The sequence below is a fragment of the Urocampus carinirostris genome, chromosome 7 (assembly GCF_059441175.1).
Source record: "Urocampus carinirostris isolate Australia breed hairy pipefish chromosome 7, RoL_Ucar_1.0, whole genome shotgun sequence".
NCBI classification, from domain to species: Eukaryota; Metazoa; Chordata; class Actinopteri; order Syngnathiformes; family Syngnathidae; genus Urocampus; species Urocampus carinirostris.
In genome coordinates, this window is record NC_142355.1 from 29,496,050 (window position 1) to 29,511,246 (window position 15,197).

Below are 15,197 nucleotides of genomic sequence, written 5' to 3' on the forward strand. Positions count from 1 at the left end.
CACTTATGATCGATGAAGCGTTCTATCTTTTTAAACTCAAATCATCCGTGGCCTTCAAGTAAATTTAAAATATGACTGTTTAGGGTGACCACACCCCTTCCTCAGTCGCAAATTAGTTCCAGCTGCTCTTTAATCGCCATACTTGAGTGACAACATCTGCTCTGCTGCACACCTGCCCGTATGCCGCAAGCTAGTGCTGCCACGTTGGTGAACAGAAGTTCTTGCTCAAAAATAGATTGTGGTGGTGTGTCTTCATGTAACCTTACATCTATGGCCAGATTCAAATAGGAGGATGTTTGTTAAACAATTTCCCCTCTTGTTGCTTGGTGAGGATTTCCCAAAATACTGTCATGACAAGATGCCTGTACTGAGTATAATCTGTCAGTAAGGGTTTCTTATCTAGTTTGAAATGATACACATGTTTGGCAAAATGTAAGCAAGAAATCAGGAGCTTTGACTTTGAAATGACATTTCAGGAGTGGAAAGTTCTACAGGCTTGAACCACTACCAAAGACTGACACAAACCATGGTTTAACCTACTAATACTAGAAGCGACCATGCTCGAGTAATTCTCTTGCTTTTTTATGTTAGCTACCAGATTTTTTACCAGACTTTTGTTTATTTCTTAGCCAGGGCATTTAACTCCATCATTCATAAAAATGGAGTATCCTGGAAGTGACAAGATTGGATAGATTGAGAAATGAAATTGGGAGAGACAGAACTGGAGTAGTAGTGGAACTGCGCAAGCGTGTGGATATGAGAGTACTCGGTTGGTTTGGACACATGGAGAGGATGGATGAGGAGCGAATGTTGAAGAGGATCCACAGAGCAGAAGTAAATGGAAGGAGACCAGGAGGAAGGCCGCGATTGACCTGGATGGATGGCGTTATGAGTGCACTGCAGGAAAGAGGTGTAAATGTAGGGGAAGCGAGAGCTCTTGTTGGTGATAGGAATGAGTGGAGAGTCAAGTCAAGTCATTTTTATTTGTATAGCCCTTAATCACAATTAGTCTCTAAGGGCTTCACAAGGTATTACATATAAGAAGTTTAGGTTATTCGTATGCTATAGAGTAGAAGTGAGTTTTAAGCCTAGATTTAAACATTTCCACCGAGGTTGCAGATCAGATCTCAGGGGGAAGAGCATTCCACAACACCCGTGCCCGGATGGAGAACGCTCTCGAACCAGCGGAACACTTCTTGGCTCTTGGGATCACCAGGAGACCGGCGCTCTCGGAACGAAGGCTTCGGGCCGGGACATAGGGGGAGATCAGATCTGAAATATACGAGGGGGAAAGTCCATGTATGATTTTGTATAGTAGTAGGAGAACCTTAAAATCGCATCTTAGGCTAACAGGCAGCCAATGCAGGTTAGCCAAAATTGGGGTGATGTGATCGTACTTTCTTGTCCTTGTTAAAAGCCTCGCTGCAGCATTTTGTACCAGCTGAAGACTCTTGAGTCTGGTCATCAGAAGACCGGAAAGTAGTGCATTACAGTAGTCGAGACGGGAGGTAACAAACGCGTGAATTATGATTTCCGCATCCGACTGAGAAAGTATAGGACGAATTTTAGCAATGTTACGGAGATGGAAGAAAGCGGTTCTAGTAATTTTCTTCACATGTGTTTGAAAGGATAGATCGGGGTCGAAAATGACACCTAAATTTTTAAGTGAGTCGCTCTGTGTGATGTGGCAATTGTCCATGTTCACAGCGGTTTTAGAGAACAAGTCACGGGACTTAGATGGACCAATAACTAACATTTTAGTCTTTTCAGAGTTGAGACGCAGGAAATTGAGTGACATCCACTCTTTTATCTCGGTGAGGCAGGCCTCCAAATTTCCACAGTTTAGTGTGGCAGATTCCGCCATCGGGAGATAGAGTTGAGTGTCATCTGCGTAGCAATGGAAACTGACATTATACTTGCGAATAATATCACCCAGTGGAAGCATATAAATGCTGAAAAGAAGGGGGCCAAGCACTGAACCCTGCGGAACACCACAAGTAACACTAAATGGCTCAGATGTCAATTCGCCATATTTAACACAGTGTGTCCTATCTGAGAGGTAGGATCTGAACCATAATAGGACGTTTCCTGAGAGACCAATCCATTTTTCCAACAGTTCTAGCAAGATATTATGGTCCACTGTGTCAAATGCAGCACTAAGGTCCAGCAGCAGCAAAAGTGATGATGCGCCCGAGTCCATTGTCCGTAGGAGATCATTGGTTACCTTAATCAGAGCTGTCTCAGTAGAGTGGTTAGCCCTGAATCCTAAATGCATTGATTCAAAGAGATTGTTCTCAGACATGAAATCATTCAGCTGCTGTGCCACTACTTTTTCAAGTATTTTAGAAAGAAACGGTAGGTTTGACACAGGTCTATAATTACATAAGTTTTCTGGATCAAGGTTGGGTCGTTTCAGTGTGGGTTGTGAAAGGATAGTGGCATGTTTGGACGCACTCTAAGGGATGGGCAGGGCACCTATATGATACAGCAGGGGTAAACCAGTGAAAGCTGTCGGGCCCTGCTGTTGAACAGAAGAGTGTGTTGTGTCACCCTGACCCGAGTGACATGGCCGCTTTATTGTGTCCTGTTTCATCTGGAGGGACGAAAGCCTAAACAAACTTGTGTGCCAAAGTGCTTCACTTGTTTGGGTGTTTGGGCACTTGGGTTGGCCGTGGTAAAAAAATGTTTGTCTGTGTTTTTTGCTTTTTTTCCCCTTTTTTATTTTCTTTGTTTTTGTATGTGTTTGTCTTGCTGTCAGTCACCCCTCTCGAGGGATATGGCCAGGGTAGAAAGATAAATTCATAATTAAATCTATTGTAATTAACAAAGAAATCTGTAAACCTTTAAGTCAAAGACGTCACCTATGTGTCAGAATGTTTTATTATACCATGTTTAAACATCAAAGATGAACTTATCATGCTCAGTTAGGTTGAAAGTGATTATCGTTGTCCGTTAACTATGTTATTTTAAGCCACACCAGTCACTCTGAAAATGGATGACTGAATAATGCTCAAGGTAGCGAGTGGCTGACTTCCTGATGTAAACACTGAAATATTTGTCATGTTTGTCAATCTGATACATACCACATCCCTCTTTTGGAAAACAGACGCATTATTATCCCCATTATTGAGCATTTACGGATGGCGAGGCAAGTAAATCCATCCTGGCTCATTCTTAAACGGTGATGTTATGTAATGTGTGGAAAAGGGTTTGGAAATAGCTCCTTTGGTGGTTGAACCAGCTTGTTTTAGGTGTCACTAAGTGGTTAATTGAGTAAAATGATGCAAAAGTGAGAGTGAATTTTCCACATTCCCCTTGGTTGGCCACAACAACGAGTGCTCATCAAGCTGTCTGACTGTGACTCACTCGTCGTTGCGTTCATCCAGAGCTTTGCTGACATGCTCCAAAACTGTCGTTCTTTTCTTCGTGGAAGGAACTCAGGGTGAGGGGAAATGATTTCATCCATCAAGTTATGAGAATATTGGCCATACAGTTAGAGCAATTACCTAAAAGTGATTATTTCTTGATTCCTGGAAAAGGTACGGTTCACAGAGGAGAGAACTTTGCCAGTATTTCTTTGCATAAATATTGGTTAAGTTCCAGATTGTGCCAACCTCAGTGGTTCCACTGAAGGAAATAACAGTTCCCTTTTTGAGCCTTTTTTAGCTGCCTGATTGGCTCAGGGACCACCATGAGGTGGGTTTGTTGATGTGAATGAACGGGTGCGTTTGACGTGCACTGTGCCGAATGAGATGTTAGCGTGACCCAAACAAAACCCTGCATTGATTTGCTTTCACAAAACACAGGCTGCCGATGAGTTTGTTACTGGAAATGAAACATTTTTTTTTAAATGATTTCATTCTGAGTAGCTGAAGGGCAAAGCCTGACCAACGTTGTGAGTCCAGTTTATCAGTGGAAAATGAATGTTTAGTGCAAGCACTGTCACGATCTTCTACATCTAACTTAAGCGTAGACAACAGTAAATTGTGCCCGGGACGAAACTTAGAAACGCTGAAGACATGGAGCTGGCCTCTTGGAAGACTCCCCAGGTGCCCAGACTTCAGATTGCCCTCTTAAGCTGCAGTTCATTAGGCAAGTATTGACATGTTTGCCTACCAAGGCCACTTCATGGCCAGCTATGATACTCAGCTTTACTCCAGCTATTTTTTACATTTTAGTGGCGTTTGACAAACAATGAACACAATCTGAGGAAAGTACAACCACAGGAAAAGCCACAGGCAGTTTGCATACCAGTTTAAACAATGCAACAAATACTTTGAGAACAACTATAACATTCAAAACTATCAGGGGGGATGGGAAAACACTTGCTCTGTTAAACCTGTGTCAAACCTGTTAAAGAAATTAAGAGTAAAATGTATGAAACATTTTACAACATATGCAAAAAAATTGTGTTGGCTTTTCAGTCTAGAGTACATTTAATAATTTATTCATTATTCTTTTATTTATTGCCAGAATCTCAAGCACTGGCAGGATAAGAAAGTTAATTGTTGCTACCATGAAGGAGCACTCTGCCACTCATGTGAACAATCTCATAAGACTTGTTCATAAGTGCATTATAAAAAAGAAAAACAATGTTCTGTGCATAAACTATGGCATGTAATCTATGACACAGTCTGCAGCGATTTCTTTTTGGGGAGAACTAAAATATTTAATCCCCGCGACCCTACTGAGGATAAGCGGTGCAGATAATGGATGAATGGATGGATAAAATACTTAATACTTTGGACCAGAATGTGAGTAAGTCTGAAACCTATTTAAAGTTACTTTGATTAGGAGGCAAACTACTGAAATTGTGAAAGAACCTTAATGGGAAGGCTAGAAAAGGGATTTGAGTGGTTTGACTTTGACTCTACTAAATGTGGGTCATTCGTCTCTCTCGCTGTGTTTGTCCCACCAGCAGCAGTCGCATGCAGTGCCTGCAGGTCGACTCGGTGCAACGTTGGATGGAGGACCTGCGGCATATGACCGAGGTGGAGTGTATGTGCGTGCTGCAGGCCAAACCTATTGAGGTGGAGGAAGATTCCCAGCAGGCTGAGCTGATGGTGTCGGCCGGGGCGGGTGCAGGTGCGGCAGGAGACCACGTGGCACGTAACAACCTGCAGACACTGCTCCGCCGGGCCTTAGTGGTCAGCACGGAGCTGGGTAAGATGTTTCAGCGGTTGGAGAAGGGACGCTGGCAGAGGGTCCACAGTACAGCAGTTCGGGCAAACTGCCACGTGCGCTCTCTGGTGCACGAGTACAGCGCAGCACGAAACACACCACCTGAGATGCAGAAGGTGAGGAAGGCTGTGTGAGTACGCAACTGGTCATGCCAGGTCAATCATTCAGGTGGCTTTCCTTTGATTGCAGTATGAGAGGTCTCTTCTGGAGAAGTGCGTGGAGCTGACGAATATCACAGAAAGGTACTGAATCAAATCCCAGATAGTTTAATGTCTTATATGACAGAAATAGTGGGTGTTTTTTGTAGATAACTGTTAACTAGCACCCAACAACATCAAGCAAATCAGTCCGAATAGGACTGAATATGAATCCTGCACCACTTATCTTCAGGAGGGTCGCAGGGGTGCCCATTCCAGCTAGGGGGACCCTCAACCGGTTGCCAGCCAGGGCACACAGAGACAAACCATTAACTTGCTCATTCACACCTAGGGACAATTTTGAACCGGCCAATTAACCTGACATGTATGTTTTTGGAATGTGGGAGGAAACCCACGAGCAGAACATGCAAACTCCACAAGGGGAGGTTGCGGTAGCTGGACTTGAACGCTGAACCTCTGCATAGCTGGGCTGCGCTCTAACCACCCATCTGTCGTGCTGCCTTCAGCAAATATAACTAAAAAACTATCACATTTGGAAAAAAAAGATATTTTCAGTTGTCCAGGATTTTAATAAACTCCACCGATGACATGATTACTTTTTTTTTCATTTTTGCCGTAGGCATGCATATTAATCTTCAACTTTTACAGGTGCCTCAACACAGAGGACGAGTTCTTCCTGAAGTCAATGAGGGATGCCATCCATGAAATCCTAACTGATGTCAGTGATTCATTCAGCACCATGATTGACATGGCATTAGCCAATGAGATTCAGGTTTGTACAATCTACACTTCAAACCCAACAAATACAGTTTGTCTATGATTTTCCCATTAATTAATGAAATCTACATACAGATTCTGATCAAGCAGATAGAATCTTCAGACAATCCCCACACCATCGGCAGCGCTATCAGCAACCTGTTGTCCCTCACCCAGGATGGACCACAGCTCTGCAGCATCATTGCCAAGGTAAAGATGAATAAAATAGCCTTAACTTGAAATTAAAGTCTGCATCTTGTAACAGGAATTATTTAGAATTAAAAAGTTTGTTGACATAATTGATGGCAGGAAATGTTCTTATTTGGCTGACATTTACAAAATCAGCAGGTTGGGAAAATACCAACATGCACAATAAAGAGGGTGGTCAATGCTGAGGATATCAAAGCCCCAAACTCGATTTTGCCACATGTAAAATAAACGATAGCCAATCAGGAACCAAAGGCCACGTTGTTAAACTTAGCGATCAAAATATATGGCCTCCAAGTCTTTCCACAAAAACTATACGAAGTTGTTTTACTTGCCAAGGGGAACACCTTAATTTCTTTTTTTGTATTTGTTAGTCTGGTTCACTTATGGAGCAGAGGTGCCTCTCACAGGTCAGTATGAATATTACATCCAGTTACTTTTAGTTTGGCACCAGAAACTCATTATTGACCGTGGCCAGATGTTTAAAGAGCCTTATTGTCAATGTCAAGTTTATTGTCGTGTTTGGTGTCTTAAACAATCTGCATTTACCAGGCCTTATGTAAGAGGCTGTTTAACTGCAAGATCAGGCAAGCAGATCAGTTGGGCCATTAGTTAGCTGGCCACTTCCAGGACATACACACATACACGCATTGCAAGATCAATACAGTCAGTTCCCATTAGCAGAGGGACAGAACTTTGATTACGTGGCTGGGTTGTGTCTACTTATCAATTCACCTCAGCTTACAGAAGTGCTGTGAGTGGGAAGCTTTCTTCCAGTAGCCGCTAATGATTGGCCACCACTAAATTAAGTAGGACCACCTCACACGTACACGCAGAAAACACACACATTACACAACCTAGTGCGTAATGTCTGGCTTGTGTCCAAGCTCCTCATCTTTTTCAGTGAAGAGCGTACTTATCTTCTTTTTCTTTCCTTTCTCCGTTTATATGCAATACCACTTAAACGGTGGAAAGGAGAGCTGAAAAGTCCTTGGAGATGATACACTGTGTTTAAATACAAAGTAGTGAGCAACAGTGCGACATAAATTGATGAGTCAAAGTGCACATTCAACAGACTATAGCTCACAGATGGCTCTCCTAAGCTTTCTATATTTAAATAGACCAGTATTTAACTACCCAGAAATTTCAGGGTGAAATGAACTAATAAAAAACAGAGGTTTTACCTGAGAATTATGTTACTGGTGAGTAGCTATCAACTAGTTATGGGTATCTGCTGCCCACTGCCTAAAGTCAACTGGCATTGACTCCAGAAGACTCTTGTGAATATAAGCAATTGGAAAGATTAGCAGTGGTTAACTTAGTTTCACATTTGGACTCCAATGAACCATCGCTATAAAGTGGTTCACTTTTCAGGGTCTCGCTACCTTACTGATTTGCATTGTGTTATTCATTTTCGTTGGCAAAACATTCTCTCCGCTGCTCAATCTGTCAATAATGTTACGTTTTAATATGTACAAAGATCCCTATTTTATTATGCAGGTTAGGTATAAAAATGACCCCGTGACTACCTACTCCGCCAACAAAGCTAGTTACTAGCACAAAAAATGCAAACACCATAATACATTTTTTTTCTCAATTTTTTGGGGGACCACTTCTAAAAATGTATATTAAGAACTCAATGCTTAGCATGACAGTTGAACTCATGACCTTCAGGCTGTGAGATTGACACCTTACCTACTGCGCCACGAACGGTTTCCCCTTTGAATTTTGCAATAACAAGTTTCATTTTTCTCAATATTTCTGGTAATAACAAAAAATAAAACTGAGAATTCAATGCTTCGCATAAGAGTTGAACTCGTGACTTTCAGATTGTGAGATCTACTGCATCAACTAAGCTTTTACATCTAAGCAAATTCCAAAAAACATATTACATTTTTCCTCAATTTTTTCAGGAATACCTCCCAAAACCTGATATCAAAACTCATTGCTTGCATGAGAATTGAAATCATGACCTTCAGATTTTGAGATTGACGCACTACCTAGTGCACCAACGTAGCACTTGCTCCTAAAGAATTTGCAAAAAACATAATTATTTTCTTCTCAAGCTTAAATTCAGAACTCAATGCTTCACATTAGAGCTGAACTCACAACCTTTGAATTACGAGAATGACACACTACGTACTGCGATAACCAACTAGATAGATAGATAGATAGATAGATACTTTGTTCATCCCCGAAGGGAAATTCACATTTCCAGCAGCATCCCTGAGCTGAGAACAATCGAGAACAATCGAAAATAACACGGGAGCTGCTGGAGTGGCTGCCATTCGTGACAGCGCCGGAAGAAAAGATTCAATTTGAATCATTTACAAACAAACAATTGAATCATGTACAAACAAACAAACAAAATATTCATGTTTTAATAAGTGGAGTGTTAATAAAATATTTCTGATACTGATATAACCAGATAAAACTAATTTTATCATCCACCCATCCAACTAGCCTCCCATTCAACTAACCAACTATTCAATTTTATTACTGACAAATTATCCTTCTGTCCTACCAACCAACTATTCAATTATCTTACTGACAAATTATCCTACCATCCAACTATTACACAGTCCAACCATCCTACTAACCATTTATCTAATTGTCCTACCGACGGATTCTCCTACCGACAGATTGTCCTCCCCGCGGATTGTCCAAAAACATAATACATTTTTTTTCTCAATATATTGGGGAAGACTTAAATTTTTTTTATTAAGAACTCAATGCATCGCATGAGTGTTGATTATGAGATTACCGCTCTACCTAAGGCAGTGTTCATTTCACCTCTGAAAAGTGATGGGTCCCGGGGACTCGCATGCTCAAAAATCTTTGGGTCCCAACAGAGATCTATGGGTCCCCAGAATTTAGTGTTATCGAGGTTAAAATTGTAAATCGGTGACAAACATATAATAAAAATCTATATATTCATTCAGTTTTAATCATCAAAATATTAATTCATTTTCTGCATCAAATTATTGTTGGTAATATACCGATCAAAGGGATAACCACAAACCTGTCTTTTTTTCATTTTCTCTTTTTATACTTCCTTTTTTTTCTTAACTTCTTTATACAACATAATTCGTAATATCAATCATCAAAACAAGTGAGCCGCTTGAGAGCTGGCTCTCTTTAATGAGTTGAGCCAAAAAACGCCGCTTCTCTAAAAAAAGACGGACTTAACCTTCGCTCGACGACCAGCACCACAACAATTACGTAATCTCGAAGCGACGAGATCTTGTTGGCCGAGATCGGCGTGCAGACGAAAACTCGAATCGCGAGACCAAAACAACGATGGCGGATATGCCTGACGAAAAGTTTGGAGTGCAGTAAATCTTTGTTTAAAAAAAATTAATCGGGTATCAATGACAATTTTGTGGCAAAAAAGTTGCGTCCCGGGGACGCACGTTGATTTGAGACTACGCGTCCACAGCACAAATGATGCGTCTAGGACCCAGGGACGCGGGCAAACGAGAACACTGTTACCTATTGCACCAACAAAGCCATTACTCCTGTGGAAATAGCAAAAAACACAATAAATTTTTTGGGTATTTCTTACAAAAACTTAAGAACTCAATGCTTCGCATGAGAGTTAAACTCATGACCTTCAGAGTACAAGACTGACACGTTACCTACTGCAATAACCAATTTACCAACTATACTACCAACCAACAAATTATCATCCCATCCAATTATCTTCCCATTTAACTAACCTAACTATTAGATTTTATTACTGACAAATGATCCTTCTCTCCTACAAACCATCCATTCAATTATTTTACAAACAAATTTTTCTACCAACCAACTATTTAATTATCTTACTGACAAATAACTATTATACAGTCAATCATCCTACCAACCATCTATCTAATTGTCCTACTAATGGATTTTCCTACCGACGGATTGTCCCACCGTCGGATTGTCCAAAAAACATAATACATTTTTTTCTCAATTTTTCACACATAAACAATGCTTACCTTTGTTTTATTGGCTGATAAAAATGTTACAATTATTGTACTTTTGTTTACCAAAGATCTTGTTATGTCATATACGCTACAAGACAAAATAATTACGTAAATGTGTTGCACCATTTTGTAAAAATCAAACGTTTGTACTCACTGAGAATTAAGATTCATAGCAGGCCCCTTCCTCAAAATGCACCTTATAGCTGGCAAGGCCGATTTTGACAGCCCAGTCCCCCAAAAGTAGTGATTAGTTTTTTAAATTCACTTCTAAAGGTTTGAATAAAATAATTTAGACCTTGTCAAAAATATATATAACCACAGAATCAGACATTCGGGTTTAAAAAACGTTCAGTCAACAAGCTTAGTGTAACTAACTGTTAGCAAGTAGTTAATTGTTGCATTAGGCCTTCTAGCCAATCAAAACAGAGGTGGTGACGTCATTAGTTACCCCGCCATCATATCTGCCAATCTTATGGCCAAAAGCAAAATACACCCTAGCAACCCATTGCTGAAATCTGATTGGCTAAGCGCCTCGGCATTAACCATAATAGAGGAAGTAGCCTAGCACAATCCAATCAAGAGAATGGCCTTTGTGGAGTAATGAACACGGTAAAAGCAACTTATCTGAAATATTGGGACATTCACAAGTGAGCACAGTTTAATTTTCATTGGTGCAATAACAAAGTAGGCAGGCATTTATGAATAATATATTTTGTACAAGGTTTCTCCTGGTGCATGCATTTGATACACATAGTTTTTCTATATTGTTTTTTCGTCGTTTATCAATATTGTTATTATAAATGGAATAACAGGGTGGATGTGTCTCAAACTTTTAATTCAAAATACATCATTTTAGATATGTACCACTGAATTACAACCCCTAAAACAAATAAATGGCTAATAGTACTGTTTTCATCATCAAACATGCGATATACAGTAGTAATCATTGTAGTTTAATTTATACCTCTAATACTTTAATGTTGTCACATTTAGCAGTTTGTACATTAGTCCAAAACATAAAACCGAAAAAAGAAACTGATTGAATTAAAATGTATTGCAGTGGACACGTGTTTCCTGTGAGGGTTACGTTCCTTAAAATAACCCAGGATAGGCAAAATCTGTGATGTAGAAACCTTTATTTTTTTAACAATTATTATACCATTGAAATACTGTATTATACGTTGAAACCAAATCCCAACCCTTTTTTTCCGAGCTCAAGCATTTGTTTTAAGATCCATTGTGCTATATTTGACCACCAGATGGCACTGTACCGTCTAATGTGAACAAAAACCAGTGCCAAATAAGCAAGATGCCAGACAAACGTGGCAGAGGCTACTAGGTACGGATTCTGCTCTGTAAAAGAAATAAACATTTCTCGACCTGTGATCATTTATGGAAAATATCAGTTGTATGATAATATATGTATTTCTGCCTGTTATTCCAATTAATGTTGTATTTTTAACTGAACGAAGTTTGTTTGTACCACCACTAAGCAATAAATATTACACACTGTCCTTTCAACAAATAAAAGTACATTTTTCACAAATAACTCCTGCGCTGTTAAATATTTATTTTAATCATCAATGTGAACTGACTGTTTAGCTAATCTGAATACAGAACACAATGCAGGATGCAAAGCAGTGAATCACATTCTAGCGAGGTCTCACTGTACAGCAATTTTCACCAATATCCTTAAATAAATCTTAATACAGTTCTCAGCAGTCCTTTAAGATTAAATTCAAATAATGTCTATTATTAATAAGTACACTATAAATAAAACATGAATTTGTGTAACTGTTGATCTTCTTTGTGCCCAGTCAAGTGCAAATTACAGAATTACACGCCACATTGTCCCAATGGTGCAAATGCACGCGAGGCATTTTTAGCCATGTGCGTGATCATGTCTGGATGAAATCTCTGGAAAAAGAGGCAAAGTGGCTCAACAATGTGTGAAAAAGCAAAATTGTCATGTAGGTGAAGCTCCTCGCATTCTTATGAATCGGGAAGCAGCTTCTTAAAGACCTAGCTAAAATTAGTTTACACACACACACACACACACACACACACACAAAACCCTCCTCAGCAATCCTGAATCCATTTATACTATTATTCCAAATTGCATTACTTTCATAAGCGTCTCTTTTAAAGTTGCAATGTTTTCCTGTTTTGTTTTCTGTCCGGGCCAATTTTTGTCCAACAATGCTCTGTGATTACACCTTAGTAAAATGGACATGGAGCCAATATGGCCAAATTTATTGCATAATGAAGGCCTATAATAAAAAGGGGTAAGCTAATGCTCTACATTCACGTCAACAAAAGGTCTGAGGATGACCAATCATTGACAACAAAAATCAAGTCTTGTTGGAGACAAACTGCATATTTCATGAGTGAACAACATTGATAAGATGATGAGAATCTGGGAAAAAAATCTGTCAGTTGTATGCAAAATCAATTTTAGGTCGTCATCCGTGTGCAAATAGATCAAATTACCTGTTGGAAGGACGGGCATTATCCTAATAAGCCCATTATAGCGGTCGTGTTCTGTTCACACGGTGGAGTGGCCAATCATTCTGCCCTCCACACTGACCTGCGACCGCTCTCCTGTTCGGATGATTGGACGGTCTGGGGGAAGATCAGTCAGTATGTTTGCTCAATCTGGGAAACAAAAACAAATATGCAATTTTAAAGGACTTTGTTTGAATACCCTACACCTTTGGTTAGTGTTTTTTATGGAGTCCTGTTGTATAATGTAAAACATTGAATTTTATGCGCAATTAATATTTTAATCATACTAAATGACTACCAAAATAATAATAAACTATTTATACTGTATATTAATTTATGGTATATGTTTGGACAAGGAATTTTTCAATTTCTTTTACAATTTTTACCTCCTACATGGTCAGGGACTAAATAGCTTATTTATAAAGCTAAATTCAACATGTACATACATTTTAATATCAAAAGCACTGGTTGGTAAATTTCAATATTATCCTAAAAATCTGTTCTCTTATTTAAGCTGTATGAAATGTGAAACCGAAATAGTGATATTTGAAAAGCAAGACATTTTCGTGGTCTTGTAATTATTTTGATATGAATTGGCAGCACAGCAGCGCAATGGTTAGTGCATGTGCGGCACAGTTCTGAGGTCATGAAATCGAACTTTTCTGTGTGGAGTTTGCATGTTCTCCATGTGCTTGCATGGGTTTCCTCCAGGCACTCCAGTTTTCTCCCACATTCCCAAAACATGCATGTCAGGTTAATTGACGGGTCCAAATTGTCCCTAGGGGTTAATGATTGAGTAAGTTGTTTGTCTCAGTGTATCCCGCGACTGGCTGGAAACCAGTTCAGGTTGTCCCCTGCCCACTGCCTAAAGATAGCTGGGATGGGCTCCAGCACCCCCGCGACCCCACTGAGGATAAGCGGTGCAGATAATGGATGGATGGATGTTTAACTCAACGCAAGGAGCAGATCCTTAAGAATATGATGTAACATTTGCACATTGCGAACGTTTATCATATTCAAAGATTCAACCCCAAAAAACAAATTTCTTGACAACATTTTGAAAAGTAGGTTTATATTTTTTTTATTTTTTTCGTGTAAAAAACAATTGCTAGACGTTAAATCACATTTATAGCTCTTTCTTTGGTTTTGTTTTGTATAAATAATGAGTCCTAATGTAATAAGATCTCTGGATAAAGTGGTTGGAAAAGAGTACCGTATCGTCCATATTTTCGTGTGTATAGCATACATTTGTTAGTATTTTTGTTTATTGTATTAAGTTATTTGACAGCCACTTTTTTATTGTTTTATTTAAATATAATATTCTATTGTTTTGTGCACTACTATTCTAGCCGTCCAAAACGTAAATATTTGAATAAACAGGAGGAAATAAATATGCGTTTTTTAAAAATCCGATTCATCGTTTAATCGAAAAATAATCAACCTATTCATAGATTATCAACATTATCGTACTTGCTGCTCGAATATCAATTAAGCTTTCCCGAATGTCACGTAGGAAGGAGCGGTGGTGTCACTGTTCAAGATCTGCCGACAGGACCGCTTCCAATGCCTCTACGCTCACGCTCTTAGGACAGTTGCCTCCATCTGCTGCGTGGAGGAGGGCATTAAGCAGCTCGACAAGGTACCCAAGCACTCCTGCTCTTGCTCTGTAATCTTGAATTGTGAAAGAACCCTGAATGCACCATATCACCCGTCTAAAGCCAGGAAAAAAATATGACTGAAGCACTTTACACTGGCTTACTAACTAACTAACCAACTAACCACAGAGTTTCAATGGGTGCTTGAAATCCTTAAAAATGCTTAAATTTTAATAGTGTGTTTTAAATAATTGCTAAGTGCTTGAATTTGGGGTAAATGCTTGAAGTTGTTGCCATGTTTCTCAACAAATCTGCTTAAAAATGATGCAGTCACTGCTCTCTATTGGCTTTGCTTTACCATTGCATTTCTTAAGGGCAGCTGGCCTTTGTTTGCATGACATTGTCCTTTTAAAGGTCATCGCCCCCTAAGGATCGCGCCCAAGAGGACAGGTGCATGCTACATCCCCACTAAGAAATGTGTAGTGCAAGGATAACGTATTAATTTTGGACAATTCTTATGGGCCATGCAAAATATTAAGGTAGCCATTCCCATTGATAAATTGTAATAAGAGGAGCTTCCTGCAACTCCAAATGTAAGCCACATTACTGTCATATTTACCCAACACCTAAATGGGGAGAGATTCATTTAAAGATATTTATTGTTATTGTTCAGATCCACAAACATATTTGGGACTTACTCTAGATCTAAAAATGATATGTCTTGGTAAATGCACATGCAAGGTTAAAAACGGTATATGTAAAAATTGGAGCTATATTTGTGGCTCGGCAAAATACAAAGTTCACACCAGATTTCTTAATTTGTT

General features: G+C 39.4%; 1 protein-coding gene and 1 long non-coding RNA gene across 2 annotated transcripts in view; one reads left to right on the forward strand and one right to left on the reverse strand.

Moving 5' to 3' along the window:
• The window catches only part of LOC148362910 (uncharacterized), a 38,445-nt gene extending 27,807 nt beyond the window's left edge, over positions 1–10,638 (reverse strand). The window contains exons 1-2 of the long non-coding RNA XR_015850917.1: positions 10,428–10,638; positions 5,023–5,283 (exon numbers count right to left, since the gene is read on the reverse strand). This is a non-coding gene — a long non-coding RNA (uncharacterized LOC148362910). The remainder of the gene's footprint in view (positions 1–5,022; positions 5,284–10,427) is intronic.
• insc (INSC spindle orientation adaptor protein) overlaps positions 1–15,197 on the forward strand; it is a 46,027-nt gene that overhangs the window by 17,057 nt on the left and 13,773 nt on the right. Inside the window, exons 3-7 of the mRNA XM_088340500.1 lie at positions 4,922–5,297; positions 5,371–5,423; positions 5,988–6,111; positions 6,192–6,305; positions 14,292–14,417. Of these exons, the coding sequence (XP_088196626.1) occupies positions 4,922–5,297; positions 5,371–5,423; positions 5,988–6,111; positions 6,192–6,305; positions 14,292–14,417 (793 nt within the window). The remainder of the gene's footprint in view (positions 1–4,921; positions 5,298–5,370; positions 5,424–5,987; positions 6,112–6,191; positions 6,306–14,291; positions 14,418–15,197) is intronic.